This window comes from Enoplosus armatus, chromosome 2 (genome assembly GCF_043641665.1).
Source record: "Enoplosus armatus isolate fEnoArm2 chromosome 2, fEnoArm2.hap1, whole genome shotgun sequence".
In the NCBI taxonomy this organism is placed as follows: Eukaryota; Metazoa; Chordata; class Actinopteri; order Centrarchiformes; family Enoplosidae; genus Enoplosus; species Enoplosus armatus.
The window spans coordinates 3887403-3910135 of NC_092181.1; the positions used below are offsets into that span (position 1 = coordinate 3887403).

A 22733-nucleotide genomic window follows, 5' to 3' on the forward strand; every position below is an offset into this window, starting at 1 on the left:
ACATTCAGACTTTTGCTTTAGGTTGAGCATTGGGGTTTTGCAAAAGAAAAAAAAAACAAAACAGAAATAATGCGCAACACCAGCTGTTACATGTAATTCACATGACATGGGACATCCGAGAGGATTGTTAAACCATATGTAAAGCAGGCAAATGCACACATTCGTTTTTTTTAAAAGGCTCAACTTGTTTCCTCAAAAGTCACCGCACTGAATCAATGTTTCTGACACTTTGTTTTACAGTTTGCGTTGGACTGATTGTTGGAAGAAGAAAAAAGTAGCTGCGGGAACACCGAGATGATCGAATAAGGACAGGAAGGCTGCGAAGGAAGGCACAAGGTAGAAGCTGGTTCCCGCAACTGGTCTCGCGTCCGTTTGCATTACCAAACCGGAGTTTGAAACCACTGAAGTGTAAAGAGGCCGCCTTGCCTCAAGCCAGCGATGACGGACAACTTCAACCTAAATCTAAAAAGAAAGCAGCACATGGAGGTTGGTCATTCTCACTAAAGGTTCCCCCAGGTGTTTGGAGGCGGGAACTGGTCCACATCGCCAGATTCATCGTGAGATTTGTCCCCCAGGTTGAATGTCAGCTTGTACCGCAAACGTACTTTTTCCTGAAACACAAGCAAAGAAAACATCAGTTCAATGTTACACATACCATTAATGATGTAACGAGTCTCAGTTGCTGCTTAAAGGTGCGCTGTGGAGTTTTCTTGTCAACAAACAAGGAAAGTTTACATTCAGTGTTTATTACCAAAACGCACCGTGCATCCTCGAGGTCTAACAAATGCATTGAATGCATTTTCTTCCTCAAAAAACACTTGCAAAGACAATTTTTTTTACAAGATTATAAATCGTGCATTGTTTACATCCATGTTTCTAGCAGTTTTCTTCACTACCTTTGTGGGCGCACTACGTTTGTTTACGCGTTACTGCTACTGTCTGTTACCAAAATAGTGAAACCAGCGGCAGGATGTGGCTAATGTCGCCTGCTTGCTTGCACACATGTATGTGCATCCAAAAGACAAACAAAACAGGGCCCACTCATAAAAAATAAAATTCCCAATACCGCTACTGGTGGTCGAACACTTCACAAGGTACCTTACACATTTATGAGTTGATACATTACATTGCATGTACAGTGCAGTTTGCAGATGTTTCACAATCAATGCCAATGTGCCGATTTAATTTAGAGCTTCATTGTCTCTCCTGACGTAACAGTATAAGAAAGTAATTATGTCTCACAGTCTTATTAGCACCAAAAATGTCCATGTTAATAAGAAATCACAGGGACTCGTCAAAGCTACTGTTTCAAAAGTGTACCACAAGATTCTGGTCTGACCCTCAGATTTTATATTTATTATAAACTCTTAATATTTCTAAGGTTTCCATAAAATTTGCCATACACTTCTGTCAGTGGCATTCAGGGAAATGTGATAAAAATTACGAATACAAGCTGATACGTCAAACAATTGTCCTGAACTGCGGCCCACTCTGACAGACCCAATGAAAACTGAGGGGTCCAGTGGCAGAGTACCTTGTGAGGGTTAGCCAACAGCAGGATCTGTGTGACAGCGGCTGGAGGCAGGATGGGATTGAAGGCTGGGAGCTCAGTGCTTGAGGGAGGCTGCAGCTTCACTTTCATCACCTAGGCAACATAGACACATGCACACAGAAACCATATTAACAAGAGATATCCAGAAATGACAGTCGATAGATATGGTTTCCTCCTAGCTGAATGTTACATGACGCTCTATTAAAGATCGCCTTGATCTGAGGAGGTACAGGGTTTCATGGAAAAATAAAATGCTATCAGTATGAAGAGCAGACACCATGAACCTACCTTTGGTACAGCTGCCTGAAAGCGGATGTTGGTGACAGGAATGGGGGCCGAGGACAGCATGGAGATGATCACCACCAGCACGTCAGGCCGAGATGGAGGACAGTCGCGAGCAAAGGTGAACAAAACCCGGAGACTGTGCTTGTCGAATACAGTCACTGGTAATAAGCTGCCTGAAATGTATTTGCAGAGAAAAGGGGAAAAACATCACAGAATGAGATGTAGAGAAATAAAGAGAGAAAACTGCACCTAAGACCACGCCCAGTGTCGCTGTTATGTCTCACACTTACTAGGTTTGATTGCTTCCAGAGGCACAGTAACGTCAGCTAAAGAGATGCTATCATAGGGGTCAGCAGCAGCTAATGAGCCTTTCTCATGAGCTGTGACACTGACGTTGGACAGGAAGAGAGTGTCAGGCTGCTCTGACGTGGGCCCCAGAGCAGGAGGGGGACCAGAGGAGGTGGTGGTTGCATTGGGAGCAGGTCTAGAGTTGGCGCTGGACTTCTGCAGATCTCGTAAGGTGACTCTGGACTGAGGTTGGAGCTTATCCCTTTATGTAGAAGAACGGGAAACACAAATCACATGGTGGTTGTGTGCATGTCAAAGAAAAAATATTTAACACATAAGTGATCATTGCTGCGTGTTACATTCCACATAAGCTCAATTCCTTGTAATAGAAAACACAGACATACATCTTTCCATTAAACAATAAACAACTTTTAGGTTAATAACTCCACATCCTCCAGTCTGTTATCTTACCATTTGACCTGCTGGCTCTCTGGGGGTAGAGACTGCTGTAACAATGTCTTCCCCAACATGTCCAGCTCTTCCATGGGTTTAGGAGGAGCACTGGGGCCCCCTACTGGTGGAGCCTGCGGTGTTTGGACCACAGCTGGTAGCAGCACTGCAGCAGGGACTGATGCAGCAGATGATTCTGTGCCATCAGACGACTGAGAGAACAGACAGAGGGTGAAAGTTTGCATGTTAAAAATGGTGACATTTGACAATAAAATCAGTATCAGTATTAAAGCCTCTATGTGTAGAATTTGTATGTAATTATAGCATATTTTAAATGATTATGATGATTATGGCATAAGTTTTTGTTTGTAGAAGAGTCAGTTATGAAACTTCCACTGGGTGGCGCCAACGTTAGACATTTCAAAAATGGCATTAATGTGAGTAGTACAGTATCATCTTACAACTTGTACCTGAACAGCGTTCAGAGAGTCGCAGTTTTCCGTTACATTCAGTCCTAAGAAACACAAAAAAGGTTAATTAAATTGGATTCCAGTTTTTGGTGGTTATAACACATTAAAATGTAATAATGTTCAAACTAATCCTGAACGCAATTTAAAAGCAATTCACTGCTAATGTCAGAGTTTGTGACATGTTAGGCTGAATTTGGAAAGGCTGTGAATGTGTAGCTTTGTCGTGGTCTAGCCAGATGTGGTCTGCTTCTGAGGATGCTGGGTTTCAGCCAGGTAGCCAACAGGAGGGCTGCACACTGGCCAATGGAAATTAGACATAACGGCGCTGTGCAGGCTGACTCATGCTGACTCGTCCTTTTTGGCTTGTTAAAAAGTTAAGCTTAGTAATCTACCTCTGTGTTTATAAGCCAGAGGAGTTCTTTTGTGCTTACCCAGTGACATGAGTTCATCGTCCAAGAGGCTGATGCCCATGTTCTGAGTCAGAGTCTGTAGGCTGGAGGGCTCTGGGTTGGCTGATGCGTTAAGTCCCATCAGGTCTACGAGTGCTGAGCTACTGCTGCCTGATTTGGACAGAGAATACAGATCTATAATCTTATAGTGTACAGAGAAGTAGTGTTTGGAGACTCTGTCAAATGAATCAAAGCTTAGTAAATCACATTTTTTTTACACATTTTCAGCAGCAAGCTTGAAAACACACACATGCACCTACCTGGTTGTGCAGGCATGCTTATGTCATCCTTTGTCACATCCTCACCCTTTACTAGCTGCCTGTAAAGGTTGATGACCTGTGTCAGGCTGTCATTGGCCTGTAAGATATCCGCTGCAAGCAGAAAAAAGGCTCATTGGCAACACCAAAGTGGTTTTCAAATGTAACACTTTGGAATGAGCCTGATTCCATGAAATTTCTATGTAGGTTAGTGACTTCATAAATGCCTTATATAATATGATATAGCTAACATACCCAAGGCTTCATCACTGTCCTCTGTGTCACTTGCTAATCGAAACAGTGTAGGCCTCATCTTTTCACAGCGCTGATAAAGATCCTGCAAATAGACACGTGTCAAAAACACTAAAACCACTCCTCTAGTGAGCGGTACAAGCAGAACTATGAGCCTGTGGCTGCAGCTGGTTTGAATGTGCTAAGCTGTGCTAACCTTAATGAGCTCCTGGTTGCTCTGGGAGCAGCTCTCCTTGCTGTAGCCCTCCAGCAGCTGGCTCAGCAGGCTGACACTCTCCTTCACCTCCTGGATGGCATTCACTCGCTTTGATACCTTCTCCACGCGCTTCTGGTCCTGGAAAAAGAGCGATAGGATCTCACAGGATCAATACACATTTTCCTTCACAATTAATCTTGAGTACCATTTGAATGTTGATGACAAGCAGTACCTTTTCTTTCATAATTAAATCTGTTGACAACTATTTAGCTAGATATGATCATGATCATGATGACTTTGGGAATAACCTGTATTTATTACATAAACAATTTTGATAATATTCAGCAAAGTGTTGATCAGAGAAACAATTAGTTTCAAGATCATTAACTAATTTATTATTAAAAGTAAAGTCTGATGTTTGATTATACCTACATCAAAACTTTGATTATTAATTGGATATTCAGCTTTCCACATCTGTTGCCAATGTAAGAGGAGATTGAGAACACATCTCACACCAAAGTATTAATGACTAATAATAATCAAAATATTAGTTGGAAAGGCCCTGAGACTACTATTCAGGTGCATTAAGGTTATCATTCTACATAATCAGGTGTGAATTTTATACACAGATACAAATGCATGCAAGACCACATACGGTACAGCACAATGGTAAAGGAAACCGATGACACACCTCCTGGACCATTTCCTTAATGAGCTTGTTTGCTGCTCGTAGATCCTCAGGGTGAGGGCTGTTCAACAAGCGAGACAGCATCTACAACAACAAAAACAACAACAACAGGATAGGACAGGAGAGGGAGAGGAAAGAAAAGAGGAAGAGAACTTTGTAAACTGTTGGTCCCTCAATGATTTTCACAGGAGTTTCACTTCAAAAAAGGACTTGATTGGAACATTTATATGAATCTCACATGATAGTGATACAATACACAAGTCTCTCCTTTTCAAAACCTACTCAAAGCGATTGGTGCATCTTCATCACCACTCATACTTCATACCTTGGATTTCTCCTCATCCTCAAAGACGGCACTTATGACTCTGGGCGGAGGGGGTGGGAGAGGCTTGTCGTCAGGAAGCACAGGATCCAGCTTGACAATGCCTGGAAGAGAACAAGGACACCTATTAACCTCACATGTCAACAGTAAAGCTCCCGTGTTATATATTTACACTGTATGTTAGATCTCTTGGAGAATCTTGGTCACCTCTGACTCAAGAGTACTGTCCATGACATGTGTGATACTCCTGGTGCTAAAGTATACCATTGTACTTGACACCTCTTTTAGATAAATGCATGCACATTATAATATGTATTCAGTCAAAATACACCAGAAATCAATATAGATATGGTTCATACACCCCTATATGAGTATTGACTATACCTAGGACAACTACTCTACTTTGGTGGAAACTGCATTTTTAAGATCATACTAGATTCAACTAAGCATGACTAAGGACATTAGTCTCATGCTTGTGGCTCATCACCATAAAAAGGGGAACTGATACTACCTTATACAAAACACTATTTGTTAAAACAAGGAAAATATCAGGAACAGATTACCAGTGAAATATGGGAACTAAAAGAAACACTGTATGTCAAAAGTATGGAATAACAAGCCGATACGAAATAACGTGAATATAACGGTAAAGAAAATGAGAAACCTCGATCTAAAAACAGTTAAGTCCTTCCTCTTGATGGTTTCTCAAGCTTCTGGAGTGCTCACCCTGTTTTTTCAGCATCTGATAGGCGTCTGCTATCTTGGTCTCATCAGGCAGCCTCATCGTCCAGCTGTACACCATTTCTAACACCTTCTTCTTCACTGGCTCTGGAGCCCGGGCACCCAAATACTGCAGAGAAGAGGAGATTAATGCAATTGTTCAAGGAAAATGTGTTTTTCCTTTAATGACTAATATATATATATATATATATATATATATATATACACACACACACACAGCTGTAGGGGGTCTTCTGTTGTTTCCTTTAACTCTTTCCATAAGATTTCCACAGTCATTTAAAAGCTGCTTTCACTGGTTACAATAGCCCTACAAAAAATAATTCTCACGGATGTGCAGCTCCAGCCAAACTGATATGACAGCATAAAATACAGGGATTGTTACCTTGGGTGACACCACCTTGATGAGCTCATTGAGAAAGCGAAACTTTCCCACTTCAGTGTGAAATCGCTTTCCACAGCTCGTCATGCACGTCTCAAGAACCTGGGAATTTTTTAAAGTGTGTTTGTTTTACCTTTGTACTGACAAGTCTTCACAATAAAAGCCTCACTATATAAATGATGACAAGTGGCTTCTAATGTGGCATTTTGCAGACCTTTACACTTGTTAGCCACATAATACACACAACTGTCACTTTGACAAATGACAATATCTTACCATAAGCGCTTGCATAGCCTCCCACTCCTGCGGAGACTGGATTTTGTGGGCCAGAAGTCTGGTTGCAAGCTGGGGACTGATAGATACAAACTAAATTGACTTGATTCACTTTACTGACAGAAAAAAAAAAGAGTCAAAACATGTATTTGAAATATGCCACAAAAACACTTTGTACGAACATACCCAAAATTATTCAGCAGAAACACTCTTAATGTTAAAAAAAACCCCATGAAAATGAGAATGGTCAGACATGCTCCATGTGATGAAATATTATGTAGCTTATAGGACGACTGAATTAAAGCAAGTTGTTAGTATTTAGATCAACAGCTGGCATAGTGCTGATTTGTTTCTGCATTTTGTATATGGTGAAAAACGGAACAACTACTCTGAATTGATGTGATGTTCATCATCATCATCTCACCCTTCTGGTTCATTGTTGAGCTGATCACAAAATCCTTTGATATTGTCCCAATCAGTCTCCTTATTCAAAGGGTTGGTGGCCTTGTCTGTGTAAAAGGAAAACACATTAGACTAAATTCTGCATCGTCTTTATATCCAGACTGATTGAGAGTGAATTTTCTATCTAGTTTCCTGACTTTCTTTAGTTCGGATTGTTCTGTACACATGTGTGAAGTCTGTCAAATCTGTCAGAGTGACACCAACCTTTCTCAGGCAGTGAGAATTCACACTGGAGTTTTACAACAGCAAAGTTGAGAGTTAAATCTCAAGTGTTATTGAACGCTTGTGATCCCCGTCAGCAGCTGTAGCCCGTGGTTGTTTGCAATATGCAGTTCACTATCAGTTCACTGTTGCTCTTGTTTGCAGAAAATGTATGACTGAATCCTGTGTCTAAGGTTATAGGAGAAGTAATGAACGGTTCCTGGTTTTGGGTTCGTTCAATTGGCTTTTCTTGGTCCTTGAGGAAACGGTCAGCAGCTACTAGCTAGTTGGTTTTGTTAGCATTCAGCTGGACATTACTGTGATTTTTTAAAATTTGGATGTCATGTTTGTGTAGCATCTCCAACAGCAAACGGCCAACAATAAGCATAATGTCACCTCAACATACGAGCGCATTACAGCAAAGGTGATACATTATCTGAGTTTGTTCTTTATCGACAACTGCACTTTTTGACTGAATGGCATTCGCTCTCGACTCTCAAACTCTATTCTATAGGTAGAGTAATATGACCGACAGCGGTAAATTCAAACTGTTAATATATCTCCGTATCCCTTAACAGTACATCGGCTATCGCTTTACATTCAAAAGTCAATCTGATATTGTACAGTTTGATGACTTACTGATGCGAGACTGCAGGCTAGCCTCATCAGGAGGCGCTGCCGCCATCTTTCGGGAATACTAAACAAGTGGCCACTATCGCGTGATTTTTGTAACATATCGCGTGGATAGCTCTTGGGGCAGCAGCTCTGTAGCTCCCCCGGTTGGACGCGAAGAGAAACAACAACGTGACATTGAGTGGGTTGAGGGGATGTTGCCAACGCTTCAATCAATGCATCTAGGAAGGCTTGGCACCGGCGCTGAGCTGCTTTGATCAACATTAATTGTCCGGGATGTATTTTTTTTTTTACAGTGTGCTTTAATTTTGTTGCCGCAAACCGGGTGTCGCGAGTAACGTTAGCGCGCAGTGTATCAGACTTTTTATCCAGCGTTTTAACAGCCGTTGCAGTCACTGCACCAACAAACAAAAACCGTATTGTGGTCCACCTCAAGGAGGAAACTGTCACCTCTGTTGTGCTTCGACTGAAACTGTATCATCGCTCGAAACTGACAAAGACAATCCCCACAGTTCCAGCGCTCAACATAAAGAAGGAAACCTGCAAACTGCAGACATAACCTAGCAGCAGGCTAACGTAACGTTACCTTAGCCAGTTAGCTAAGTTGGCCACGTTAAGAACTTTGTTGGCAAGCTACCGTTATCAACTCTGGATATCAGCCGTGTTTTTAACCGTGTTGTTCTGGTCAAAGTTCCAGTTTAGATGTAGTCACCGCTGTCTGAATAACTCGGCACAGGAGATAAAGTTGGGGGCATAATGCATTTTGTAGTTGCAAAAGTTAGCTAACATCTAGCTAGCTTGCGAGCCGTGCTAGTTTTTAACGTGACTCACTGGCTGTTACACTGAATGTGTAACGTAGTATCTCAACATCGGGTGTTGCCTGGCTGTCGCCCCTTCACCGAAACGCTGCTGATGACTCGTTTATGACTAGAGAACATACTTTTTGTTGTCTCCTGTCACGCCTTGAACAAAAAACGCCTCGATTTCATTTGAGAAGAATACTTGGATTTCTATGACAATAGTATCATGGGATCTCTGAAGGCTCTCCAGGAGTGGTGTCGGATACAGTGTGAACATTACAACGATGTGGAAATAAAGGACATGTCAACGTCTTTTCGGGATGGTTTGGCATTTTGTGCCATAATACATCGTTACCGACCAGATTTGATGTAAGTAACCCGAAGTCTAACGATGTAACATTGATACTAACAAAGTGAACCCGATTGCATATGAGAAAGCAGTTAACAGTAAATTGACGGTAACGTAGGTTACTATGATTTGACATGATATGGACATAGAGGCTGGCTCAAGTGAAAGGTGGACGCGTATTTTTCAGGAGTGACAGGCTGTTTACTGTTGTCTTTTAAGTAATTTTCAAGTACTGTAATAATTCGTATGTTCCTCTCAGGATATTAATGCATAATCAACTCAGCAGAAGAATGGTGAACTCATCTGTGCCCTAGATTATCTCGAAAGCTGTTTTTAAGGACTGGGATTATGTAAGGCTCCTGTCAACCAAGATTAGAGTTTCTTTTTTTTTTTTTTTTTTTAAACATTTTAAGTAGAAAGCTGTCTCATTCCAAACATGGCATTAACATGGCTGAATATGATATTACTAGTGATTAGATAACCTTTGCTTTTGCATTTATGTGAAATTTCTCAACCCTTATTGTGTTTTATGTTTTATCATAACCTAAAAAAATATTCTTATGAACCTTGTAGGGTGAGAGCCAATGTGCTGTAATTAATTCAGGCTGACAAGCCATGTCCTGTCTGAAACAACACACCCCTCCTCTCTGTATTTTACACCTACACACACAGTACAGAAGATACCATAAAACACAACAGCTGTGTCAATGTGACTAAAATTACTTATTATAGAGATGAGGAAGTCATGACTTGCCATTGTTTTGGTAGAGACCAAAAACAGAAAATCTCTTATTCACTTATTAACTCACAGTTGAGAAGAGGGTTTGACCAGCTTTTGCTCAAACACACCAAAAAGACAAAGTGTGTTTTGTTTAGTGAGATTCAGTCTCTCTGTACTTCTGTCTCCCATATAAGAGGGCCAACATGTGTTTGTCAGAAATATGTTTCTAGACCTTGCGCAGATGAATGATTTGATATGAAAAGTTTATGTGTTATTTGCAGTGTGACAGTGAATAGACACAGAAACTCTGACCTTCATATGACTCACGATGGACATGCATGTCTGTAGAAAAGTTCTCTAGTCCTGTGAAACATAACGTGGCTCTGTGTAGCTCATTGCACGCTGTTGACAGCATCAGGATTAGTGGTTTGATTCCGTCTGTAACAAGTCGATGACCCCTGTTGTTGTCGTTGTAGAAAGATTGTGTAAAAGCATCCAACAAATTACATGTCCCTCCTTTGTCCTGGAGGGAAGAAATGTGGTGTGATGGAATGATTTTAGACAATAAGCATCTTGCTCATGCTGCTAAGCCTCTCAGGTGGTCCAGACCTTTTGTGAGCAAATTGGACTATGCTTGGATGGTAGTAGAGCAAACATTCACAGGACCAGCCGCTGAAGGACCAGTCAGTGAAGTGGAATATTTCTCCATACACAGCACAGCAGTAAAGCTGAAAGTAAGAGAGCAGACAAATCCTAAACGCCCAGCTTTTGAGCTCTGCCTCTTCAATTTGTGTCCCAGCGTGCCTCCCTGTTCAGCCCTCTGTGTAGCTGCAGTGGCCCAGCAGAACTCGCTCTGATGCAGACAGACAGTCCGTCAGGCTAATCTGCAGCTGAGACCTCCGCCTGTCAAACTGGATTTAGCTCCAGTGTTGGGCCAGGCCATTGTGGCGGTGCCCTGCACTCTGCAGCCAATGTATTCTCATCAAAATACATCACACTGATGTAGAGGAGAGACATTAGTACAGCAAATGGCCTGGTCTGAATTTGGTCTGAGACCACTGGAGAGGGAGTAGATATGGCTGAAAGTAATCATCCATGGTCTAGTTAACCTAAGTGCATGGGACAGTGCAGTCAAACTTGCATTTAAAATAAATTGTGTTCATATATGCAGCTCCTGTTCAAACTTTATCCTGCAGTATAACAGTGCAAACACACATCATCTACTTAGTTGTATTTTTTACAACATTGTCATATCCCAATCCTGTACTCTCTAGTCTGACTGAACCAGATTTAGCAGATATACTGGTTCACCCAGGTTTTGATCATGTGGATTTTAGAAGCCTGACGCACAGTACACACACACACACACACACACACACACACACACACACACACACACACACACACACACAGACACACCGTTCCTCAGCAGTCCTCTCTCCCAAAATAAACCTTGGAGTGAGACTCTGAGTCACAGTGGATTAGGTTCGCAATTCAGATCACACACTGCACTTCATCGTCCATGTCAGTGTCGGCTGGCGCTGTCTGTTCGGTGTCAAAAATTTTAACAGTTTAGGCGATGTTTTACGTTTCTGGCCATGTTGGTAGATCTGATATAGTGGACTTGTTTTGACATGATCTTGACATTATAGCTGCTGCTCAGTGTGTTTGTGGCCATGGGAACTAGATTAGAGAGAACAGAGGTCACTTTGTGTGGCTCCAACACGGAGCTCATTCACAGGGTTTTGCCTTCTTGAGAGTTCCACATGGTCTCCACAAGCTCTCACCAGGGTCATGGTGTTTTTTCCGCCATACTGTTGTCCTACTACCACACACTTGTGTCAACACACAGTTACGTATGCACACAACCACACTTTCATCCCAGACCACCGCAGACATTTTCCAGGTTTACTGCAGGATGTTTACTGGTGAGAGGCCTGGCTTTAGTTCCTCGCTCCAGGCGTTTCAAAGCGGAGCCTTGTAATTATCAGCCCATCACTCCTGTTTGGTGCAGCCGCTTCTTTTCCTTTTGTCTTGGCAGTTTTTCACATCAGGCATCATTTATGTGTGGCTCGGGACCAATTATCAGCTGTGGTAGTTCAGAAGCTTAACTGCTCACCGTGTCTGCAGTCATGCTGTCAAGCCAATAATAGATTTTTGATGGTTCATAACATTAGTGGAAATAGGTCAGCAAGCTAAATACAGTATCATGCTGTACCAGCATGACAGTTACGTCTTTATGGTCTTCTATAAGCGTCCTGATATAAAAGGATGTACCATGGTTTGCAGTTGTTGCAGGCTATACAACTGTGCACTGACTACCTGCATACTCAGCCTTATCTCAAATGCTGAATTTTAACTTTTCCTTCTGTCTTGTCATACAGAAACTTTGGCTCGCTGTCTAAAGAGAATGTGTACGAGAACAACCAACTGGTGAGTCAATTTACACCTGTGTGTTTTTGAGGTTTTAACACCGCTATGATCTTGTGTTGCAAGATGCTTTCATTTTATGTGACAGTTTGCTCTTGAAGGGAGGGTTAAATCACCTACGCACTAATTTATATCGCTTAGCTTCAGGCGTTGCATATGTTATCGCGTGTGCTTCATTCAGCCATTAGGTTATTAAGCCTTGTGACTGCATGCACTCATGGTAGGTGGGACTTCAGTGTATTTGACTTGTCTGTGTGGAGAGAAGTGTTACCTAATCCTGATGCAGCCTGATGAGGTCAAAGAGGAAGAGGGAGGAAACCCGAGCATTCAGGATCATGGAAAAAAAATCTTGACATCTGTGTAGAGACCATGTAAAGAGGATTTCAAGTGTAAAAGTCCTGAATTTGCATGTTATTGTAAGTCACTGGATTGAAACCAGCAAAAAAACTTTTAAATCATATTTCCCTTGTTGGGTTTTCCCCTATCGTCTGTAGGCCAACAGAACACTGAGGGATAAAATGGGAGTCTCCTCATTTTCAGTCTGAGCTAAGCTTTGGCAGCTCTTTGCTGCTGTTTACATTCTTCTTATCCAACAGCTTTCAGGGAAAGTGAGGCAGTTGGTGGTAGCGCCAGATAAAAATTCATGTTGCTGTCATTTGGGTTTTTATAAATAAGGCAATTAATTCAATTGGCCTGGGTGAGTCATCTATATGACTGTAAATGTGAGATGCACTCAAAGCACCCAAGTTACATTTTACTATTAAGGAGCCAAATGTCTCTCTACTAGTACTATTTACTAATACCCCTTTTACACAGGAGACATACATAGGTCTACTTAACAAGTATGCCTATCCAATGTTTCACCCTGTTCATATATGACTGCTGTCACAGGTCGAGCTCTTGTTGTCAGCGTTCAGAGACCCCAGTCTGCACAGTAGTGCTGTAGTTCCACATACATTACTGCCAACTGTAGAATTACCTTATGTAGGTAGCAAGTAAAGTTACTGTAAGTGTCAGTTTCACTTCCCCCCACCTGCTCACATTCTGTCGCTGGCCCTCCCATCTGTTCTCTCTCTTTTTCTGGGTTGTTGTTTAAACATCACTCACATTAAAATAGGACTGGGTGATATATTACTATCAATGTACTATGTACACTATGTGCCTATGTGACTCCAGGTGGCGACCTGGCTCTGATCTCGTAGTGAATTTAATATTCACATCTATGAGAGGGACAGACTGAAAAAAGACTGGTCTGCACTCTCAGTTTGCAGCTAACGTTAGCTAACGTTAGCTATCAGCTGTCTGCAGATATCAGGTGTGATGTCAAGAAACAAACAGCAGGAGCAGATGAATCTGAGCGGACGTCCCATAGCTGTGGGGGATAACCTATATTTTTTGAATATGTATAACAAAGACAGGCGGTGCAGGGCTCTCATTTATAGAACTGCTGCTAAATGCTAAAAGTGTACATGTGCACAAAAGCTGACTATGGTGTGTGGCAAAAAAAACCCCAGACTTTTAAAACCGTTCATACATACACCTGCAGACAGTGTTTCCTTTATAAATCACAGTCCACATGGAAATGTGCGCACATGGATCCTGCTCTCTACACACCTATATTCAAGCATAAATGGTGCAGGTGGTGAAGATGTGGAGGGCGAGGTGACTGTAACATTAATCTGGTTAATCAAAATATCTGCATTTCACTTAAAATAGGTAAAACTAAATCGACCTATTGGTATTTTCAACAAGGATAGCAGAGTTTTGGCCAATACTGAGGCATGTTGCTGTGGAACGAGTCTGTGTAGTAAATCAGTAATATGTTATCAGTTTCTAGAGCTTTCATTTGTTTTCAAGGTATTATTTGTGCAGTGCAGAACAATGCATTTTGATTAACTTAGGTTTAGCTCCACTTTGCCATGTGTAGCAATTGTTGGCTGGATTATCTCAGTGTTATGTGACTGCCAACGATTGTATCTGCGTTATGTAACCTTACCCCCTCTCTCATTTCTTTAGTGGAATTTTTCATTAGACTGATGGTTATCCTCAAAGGACAATTATTATGAGCAAATGACTGATGTTTTGGCAGCAGAGTTAGATTATTCAGGATATCAAATATGTGCTGCTTGGTGGGCTACGGCAAGCATATTTCTTTGTGGCAACTCATGTAACAAAGACATTCTTCTGTCCTCAGTTTCTGCATGTTTACATGAGACACATTACTGGATTTCTGTGATACCCAGATTAAGGGTTAAGTTTGATTAAAACATTTTCATGGTATGCAGACAGTAACTCGACTCCCTGAACAAAACATACTTTCTCACTTACACCTAGTGGTGTTGAGTTTGTCTGAGATATCAGTCTCTGAGATTGCTCCTGCCACCTCACAATGAAGGTAAATGGACTTTGTGCTGCTTGAAGCATTGAAGGGTAATATTTGAAAGCCAACTGCAACGTGTCTTTCCAGAAACATTGTCCCAGTTACTCAAGATGATCCACAGACCTCACTGTCAACAGTTTCCATTGCAGCTACTTTATACCAACCAAAGGTTCTGAGGAAAATCAGACCAAAATGCCACGATGTGTTGAAATATTAATAGGCAATCCAGGTCTGTTGAGTTGTGTTTAGTCTGATTTTCATAAGTTAGTGACCTGGTTAAAGTGAGTAGATGACAGTTGGAATAATCAGATGACTGCCTTTGGTTATAATTGGCAGTAATTATTATCATTATTAACATAATTATGGCATGCACATAAACACACTGCTTACAGTTTCTCAGCCTCTCACTCATCTATGACATCTATCCCCCCCCCCCCCCCCCTCCTTTTCTCTGTCTTTGCTTCATCGTAGGCGTTTGAAGTGGCAGAGACACAGCTGGGGATTCCAGCCCTGTTGGACCCAGAAGACATGGTGTCCATGAAAGTGCCTGACCGACTCAGCATCATCACATACGTCTCCCAGTACTACAACTTCTTCAACAACAAGTCTCAAGGTGGGCACAATCAATTCTGTCGGATTTCACTTCAAGCAGTGGAGACATAAAGAACATATAATGTTTTGAGGTTAATGTTGTTCTTACAATTTTGACCATATATTTTACAGATATATTCATTTGATAGAAAATCTGCATTTAGTGTGTTTCTCATCAAATCATAAAAATCTCAACCCTCTGCACATCTTGAGATGGATCAACTTGTATAACTTGTTGGGTGTGACAACAGCTTACATAATAAGTTTATATCATTAAGTGATGTCTTCCTTTTCCGCAGCAAACCCCCCTTCCATGAAAAGGCTGAGTTCTGTCGGTAATAATGAGCCAGCCCAGAAAAGGCCCCCGACCCCGCTGGAAGACAAAGTGGTTGTATCAGAGGTAAGAACAAGACTTGGCACCAGGAGAAAACGTAGAGACGAACAGAATTACCCTGTCCATGTTTTGTTTTGTTTTGTTTTTTTAATTCTAGACCACACATAATACCTGTAAAAACTGCATCACTGAACTACATTACTTCTGCATGACACTCTTCTAGAGCTGCATGTTAACAAGCTGTATTTTTAAAGTAATATTTAGTTTATGGTGTCCTTTTGAGGCCTGGATAAGCACAATGAAACCCCACATATTTTTCTGGTAGTATATTGGTGTGTATTATTGATAATTATTAATTCTGCATGTGCTATTTGGGAGTATTAAATCATCAGATCTGTACAATACAAATCCCATCCTGCCATTGCAGTACAACAATGTCCACATAAGTATTTCATAATTACTACTTCCTTGTGTGGGCTTTGTGTTGCACAGCAGGGGAAAAGCAAAGCAACAGAGGTAGAGTAAGTCTATAAAGATAGCCTCTGTATCCTGTCTCTCTCTCTTTTCTTTCGCATGCCTTCAACTTCTTTCCTCCATCCCCATACTCCCATGTACTGGCATCCTCCTCCTCACCCCCCCTCCCTCTGTTCAGATGGAAACCCATTCCACTCCCTCCTCTTCCTGCTGTCCTTCCTCCTCACATCTGATCCCCCCTCCATTCTCTGGTCCTGAGCCTAGGCAGTAGGATGGGGGTGGGGGTGGGTTAGGAGGTGAAAGCAAAACAGTTAGGTCAGTCTTTTTTTTAACCATCTCTTGTACATAAAAGACTAACAGTAATACTATCCTAACACTGTGTGCCAAGTTTTGGAATATGCTGCTGCTAACCCCTTTTTTACTAAACTCTAATAAAAGAAGTGAGAAAAACCTGAAATGCCTAAAAACTATATATCAATCACATCCCAAATATGTGACTCCCAGAGCCACTAACCCAAGCTGTTTGGATTTTGTTACTAATAAAAACCTTTTTATGGTGACATACTTTTTTGTATCAGTCAAATGATGTTTTAAACTGAAAAAGAAATGCAGTAATGAACTACATGAATCAATGAGCAGTAACCAAGTCGATATAGCTAGCTAAACAGAATGAACAGTCCACATCCTGAAATCCTGACTCCGTGTTTGATCTCCCCCTCCCCCATTACTCTCCATCTTCCCCCCCTTCCCCTGACGTCTCCTCCCTGTCCTGTCCCTGCGAACACCGTCCCGGTTCGCTTGCACCAGCCGGGCCAGCTCGCGCAGACAGGTGTAGAAGTGGTTGCAGCAGTCAAGCGCAGCACGCTCAGCAGCATCTGTGCCGCCTGCCAGAAACATGTCCACCTGGTGCAGCGGTTTCTGGTGGACGGCAAGCTCTACCATCGCAACTGCTTCAGGTGAACACTGCAGCCACGGCTACTGTCTACCTGTGTGTTATACAGACTATTTTAGTGATGAGTGAGCGATGCTGTGGAGGCATAACATATTTCTGAGAATGCAATGAAAAAAAGATACTCTTGAGTTATAATCCTTAAGATTTTAGTCCTGGTTGATTTGGCAACACATGTGGTTACTGCTCGCAAGAGCAAGTGCGATTGAATACAGTTTACATATGCCTGTTTGTAAGCAATTCGCCTAAAGGAATGGCGGACCCTGCCGCTAACAATAAAAACTACTATATAGTAATAGTAGGGTAATTACAGACTGTAAATAAATTTTTTGGCTATTGCTGAAAAAATGCCGACCATAAATAGTATCAAACAGTAGATTTGACTCAATATAAATCTTGGGGATTATAACTTTAATTAGATTTTGAACATATCAAACAATACCAGATTACTGTGTGTATTATTTTGACAGTGCTCATGTTAATCTTTTGTAGCTTTATTTGTCAACAATCTTTATAACCTGTTGAAGATCTTACTGTCGTCCCGTGTCATTGTTATCTCAGGTGCATAGAGTGTCACAGCACTTTGCTTCCTGGATCCTACAAATTAGGAAGCGACTCTGGGGCGTTGGTCTGCACCCATCACCTTGCAAGGCATGCGTCAGCCAATCAGAACGGCCGGCCAGATCTTACTAAGAGACCAGTGGTTGTTCAGTCCACCAGGATCGGTCGCAGCACAATTCCCCACGCCTCACCCTCTGGGAGGGACCAGGCAAAGACTCCTTCTCCAGTACGCCAAACAAATGATACTGACATGCCAGTGACTGACTCTGTCACAGTCACTGCTGTCACAACAAATAACGCAGACTCTTTAGAAAAAGCAAAAGAGACGGATGGTGGTGGAGAGACAGAGGAGATACCACGTTCTTCTTCTCCGCCCAACCCTTTTGATGAGAGCGATGAAGATGAGGAAGAGGGGGGAAAAGAGGAAGATACTAAAACACCAGCCAAATTAACAACTAACGGGGACCTCCCTTCTACACCTGTCGCTCATCATGAAGGTGCCAGTCGGCCAGTGCCAGCACCCCGCCGGGTTTCTGAACCCACCCCTCCTCCTCGCCCTGCCCCTCGTGTTCGGCTGCCCCGTACGGGAGACGGCCTTACAGTTGGTGCGTGTTCACTGCAGAGTATAAATGATTATAGATGAAAATAGAATCTGTTGATATTCATTTTCACATTTTACTTGAAATCACAGGTGAAAACCAGAAGCCTCCGACTCCTCCCAAACCTCGAGAAAGATCACAGTCTCCTGGAAGGTAGCTGAGCTTCTGCCTCTTTTTCTGTCCATTGCCACCATTTCATCTACCTTAATCATGTCATCATGGTCTTTCTGTCTAAATTCTTACAGCATGTGCTGTAGTTGTTTGCCCCTCCGTTTCTCCATTTGGTTGTATTTTGTTGTCTTCCCCTCTGTGACCCCTCCATCCCTGTCTGTGTCTCACTGTCCAGCCTGTCCAGTGGCACCCATAAACCCAAAGACCCACCTTGGCTCGCCCTGGTCCAATCAGAACCCAAGAAGAAGAAAGCCCCTGCCCCTCCCCCTGCCGGACTGGCAACCCCACCCAATACAGGCTCTCTGTCCTCTCTCAAAGGGGAGGGCTCCAGACCCAGCACACCCCCTCCGCCCTCCAACCCTTTTGACGAGGACGATGATGATGATGAAAATAACGAGGTAGAGGAAGAAGGGGGGAATGAAGGAGGTGCTATTCCACCCACAGTTGTGGCTACTCACCCATGGTACAGCATCACTCGGGCAGCTGAGACAACAGGTGCGGACACTCCACCTAGTGGAGGAAGCTCGTCCCGCTCTGCCAGCCCCGGGAGCAGCAAGAGCAAGAAACGGCCAGCACCTCGTGTTCCACAGCCACCTGCTGGTGACCAAGGTCAGTTTGATCTGCACTGCATTTCACAAGCATTGAACTGTGCTCTCTTGTGACACATCTACCAAGATGTTTGTCATTTTATACAGGAAAGAAATGCAAAGTAAAGACCTACATTTTACTCTAGCACCTTTATCGTGATTCTGTGAAGACGTGCATACTTGCCAGTTTAAAGTTACGCTTTATGTGGTATGGTAGATTAAGTTCGTGGAGGAGAACATGCTGCCACTACATGTTATTAATAAGCAGTATTTGGACATTTATTGGAAAACAACTCCTTTTTTTGCAGTATTTCAGTTCATTGGTGTTGAACTATGAGGTTAAAGTGTTCCAGCTTCATGTAAGAAGTTTAGGCATTTTTAAACATACTTTCAGTTTATTGGATCAAATGTAATCGGACAAATGAAGGTAAATATAAATAAAGTTATATTTAATATTTAGTTCAGTGACCTTGGTCTGCAGCAAGTGACATGCAGTGACATTATTGGATTGAGGTCATATGAGTGACTTGGCCGGTCAAGAACACTAAACCTTTTGGCTTAAAAAGTCTTTGATTGCTTTGGCTGTGTGTTTAGGATTATTGTCCTGCTACAATGAATGCTATCCAATGAATTTCAATGCATCTGTTTGTGTTTTTCTTATCCTATCTGTAAAATTTGTTCCAGAGCTCACTGTACTGTTTTGCAACCTGTAATCTGGCCTTTGTATTCTTGGTATATAGATGTTGATTGTTTTTTGTTCTTTTCCCCATCCTCTCTCCATTTCAATCCGTCCCAACTACTTTGGTTCCCATTTGATTTCTGCTCTCTTTGCTTTTTACTAAACCTTCTGTCCTCTTCAGTTCTCCCTCATTCTCAGCCCTCCTCTTGCTCTCCCTCTCCAGCTCTCAGCACAGAGAGTCTGTCTTCTGGCTCAGACCACAGCTCCTCCCAGCCCCCATTGGCTGGCAGTGCCAGCAGCGACCAGGAACACGCCTTCACCAAAAGTGTCTCAGAGCCTTCCATCTGTTCACCATGCGACTCCACAGCCTCTCCTTCCTCCTCCTCCTCCTCGACCGAGCGTCTGCCTCATCCCTCCCCAAGTCCCTACCTTTCTCCCATGCCATCATATGCTAGCTCAGCTCCAGCCACCCCACAGACCAGTCGCAGCATGGGGACCAAAGGGTCCGGAGCCCCTCCACCGAGACCTCTGATGACCCCCAGCCCATTGGCCTCAGGAGCCAACCAATGGCACAATAAGGTGATAGGACCACCAACACATAAAACAATATAAAGCAATACACTTATTATATTCCAGCTGTATCTTTTTTCTCATTTTAGCGGACCTGTAAGGAGAACCCGTTCAACAGGAAAGCTTCTCCTTCCCCAGCTAAATCCAAAACCAAACCACCAAAAGGCCCTCGTCCTGCCAGACCCCCTGCCCCCGGCCATGGCTTCCCTCTTATCAAACGCAAGGTAATAAAAACTAAAAAGGACAAATGCTGGATGCTTTAGCATAGAGAAGAAAGAACAGAATGGATGTTTCCACTTCTGTGTCAAACACAGAAGAAGAGCTACTCAAATGATCCAAACATCCATCCAGGTGCAGTCAGACCAGTACATCCCAGTAGAGGACATCCACGGAGAGATGAGTCAGCTGGAGAAGCAGCTGGATGAACTGGAGCAGAGGGGAGTGGAGCTGGAGAAGAAGCTGAGAGACAACCCTAACGGTAACACATCGCATTGTATTTAATGGAGTTTCTCGAGTGTGAGTTAAATCAATCGATATGAAACTGCTCCCACATGCAGTGCAGAAAAGTTCGGTTCACTGTTTTCCAAACTGAAAACCTTACCTTGCTTTATATACCTCACAAAAGTATAGGATTATATATTTATATATTTGACCTGAAATAACAATACACAATAACAGAAACATTACAAATATATATATATGTGTGTATGTGTGTGTGTGTGTGTGTTCCTCTTGTGTGTTTTCAGATGAGGATGAGGAGCACCTGTTGGTGGACTGGTTCACTCTCATCCATGAGAAACACCTCTTAGTACGACGAGAAGCTGAGCTGGTCTACACGTAAGTATCAGACTGCAAATGGGGAATATGTTAGAAAATGTTAGACTTCAATGCCAAGAAATCACTCTCACTACTTCACCCAGCTTTTGGTAATGGCATGCCTTCAAGGGGAAAGGAGATCCCTAAAGTTGTAGCCATTTCTGTTACAATGAAGTTGCAGTTATTTTTAACGTCAAAGCAATATCAAAATGTTTTATCACTTGTGTTTACCTGTGCTTGTCTGGGCAAAAACCAAATCCAACATAGCTAGTTATTACGGTGGAGGAGATGTTTTCTCTGTTGCAGCCGCTTTTTTAGGCTCATTATATTTGTACATAAAGACTTTACAAAAAGAAGTTTAAAGCATAGTAGTAAATTAGAGCTTACTGGTGTGTAACGTATTGTGTGAATGTGGCTCACTGCAGAGCGAAGCAGCAGAACCTGGAAGAGAGGCAAGCTGATGTGGAGTATGAGCTGAGGTGTCTTCTCAACAAACCAGGTGTGTTTGGCCTTCTAATTCATTGCCTGTATGTGTTTGTATGTAATGCTTGACTCTGTACATCTACACACAGATTATAGTAAAGAAGAACCACTATATATAAAGAATTACAGTATTTGCACGTGTTCAATAAAACCTACTAAACTTTATAACATTTGCATCATATTCTATATTTTATTTTCTCTATAAACAGAAACTAAACTCCTCCAGTAGTACATATATACACTGCACACACTGCTCAGGCATACAGTACCTACCTGATAGGATGGTAGATGAAATGACTCTACTGTTGCGTCAATAATTCAAAAAACTATATAAGTGCAACACTTTGCATATTGAGACAATTGAAAGAAAAACGAAATTAAATCATTCATTATCGTCTCTTCCCTCCTCAGAGAAAGACTGGACCGAGGAGGACAAGAGTCGGGAGCAGGAGCTAATGGCTGAGCTGGTTACCATCATTGAACAGCGCAACCAAATTGTCAACAACATGGACCAGGACAGGCAGAGGTAATCAATGACTGGCAGTGAACTGTGTATCTCTGCACTGACCCAGAGTGTATTGATCAGTGATACTTTGCAACTACCAGAAATCTAACAGTCCTTCTGTCTCAGGGAAGAAGAGGAGGATAAACTTATGGAAGCCATGCTGAAGAAAAAAGGTAGGATGAAGAGTACGCTCCATGTGTAGCGGGTTAAAGATTCTTTAGATAAGAGCTTTCATTAAACATAAAATGTAACTCTTCTCTCCCCTTTCTTAATTTTTCTGATACTCCTCAGACTTCCATAAGGATCCGGAGGGGGAGCAGCAGCAGCAGCAGCAGCAGCAGCAGAAGAAAAAAGGGGCAAAGTTCAAACCCATTAAGGTGCTCAAGAGGCTGAGCCATAAAGGAGAACCAGGCAAGAGCCACAGCCCCCACAAGGAGAAGACACCATAGAAAGGACGTGTCACTCCTCCAAGAGGATGTGAGACTATTTTAACAAGACTAAGGAAAATAAAAAAGGATGCAAGTGTGAGAAAAGAAGTACATCAGGTCAATATAAGATGAGGCCTCCTTTAACTGTCATTAATGACATGAAGTGAAACCCAGAATACACTCCCTGCTCACATCTTACTTACTTCAATGACCATTTTCAGTTGCCTTTGTGTGTTTTTAAAGAGACGACATAACAACTCAACTGCTTTAAGAGCTGATGTTTCATCTCTCTGATCTTTCAAGCTAGTGAAGTGTGGAGTAGGTTTCAAAATGTGACTGCACTGATTTCTTGTATTTTGCTTCACTGTCCTTGCATATCACAGCGTCTCTGCCCTGTAGACAGCAAAT

At 42.3% G+C, this 22733-nt stretch overlaps 2 protein-coding genes across 2 annotated transcripts; one reads left to right on the plus strand and one right to left on the minus strand.

Annotated features, from left to right (window-relative positions):
- Positions 1 to 268: 268 nt before the first annotated feature.
- On the minus strand, positions 269 to 6431 carry LOC139294468 (ADP-ribosylation factor-binding protein GGA1-like). Its single transcript, XM_070916379.1, has 15 exons — positions 6333 to 6431; positions 5936 to 6059; positions 5213 to 5313; positions 4891 to 4971; positions 4200 to 4337; positions 4007 to 4088; positions 3751 to 3865; positions 3477 to 3598; positions 3046 to 3089; positions 2597 to 2787; positions 2256 to 2387; positions 2124 to 2174; positions 1841 to 2006; positions 1535 to 1645; positions 269 to 611 (listed from the first exon to the last, which is right to left on the minus strand). The coding sequence occupies exons 1-15, from the start codon at positions 6414 to 6416 to the stop codon at positions 501 to 503; spliced, it is 1653 nt and encodes a 550-aa protein (XP_070772480.1). The 5' UTR covers positions 6417 to 6431; the 3' UTR covers positions 269 to 500.
- A 2450-nt stretch (positions 6432 to 8881) lies between these two features.
- micall1a (MICAL-like 1a) lies at positions 8882 to 22733 on the plus strand. The gene is made up of 17 exons (XM_070917456.1): positions 8882 to 9067; positions 12153 to 12201; positions 15050 to 15191; positions 15469 to 15569; positions 15996 to 16019; positions 16785 to 16933; positions 17488 to 18092; positions 18179 to 18239; positions 18433 to 18866; positions 19705 to 20102; positions 20183 to 20317; positions 20445 to 20571; positions 20840 to 20930; positions 21335 to 21408; positions 21804 to 21918; positions 22024 to 22070; positions 22189 to 22733. The coding sequence occupies exons 1-17, from the start codon at positions 8925 to 8927 to the stop codon at positions 22344 to 22346; spliced, it is 2853 nt and encodes a 950-aa protein (XP_070773557.1). The 5' UTR covers positions 8882 to 8924; the 3' UTR covers positions 22347 to 22733.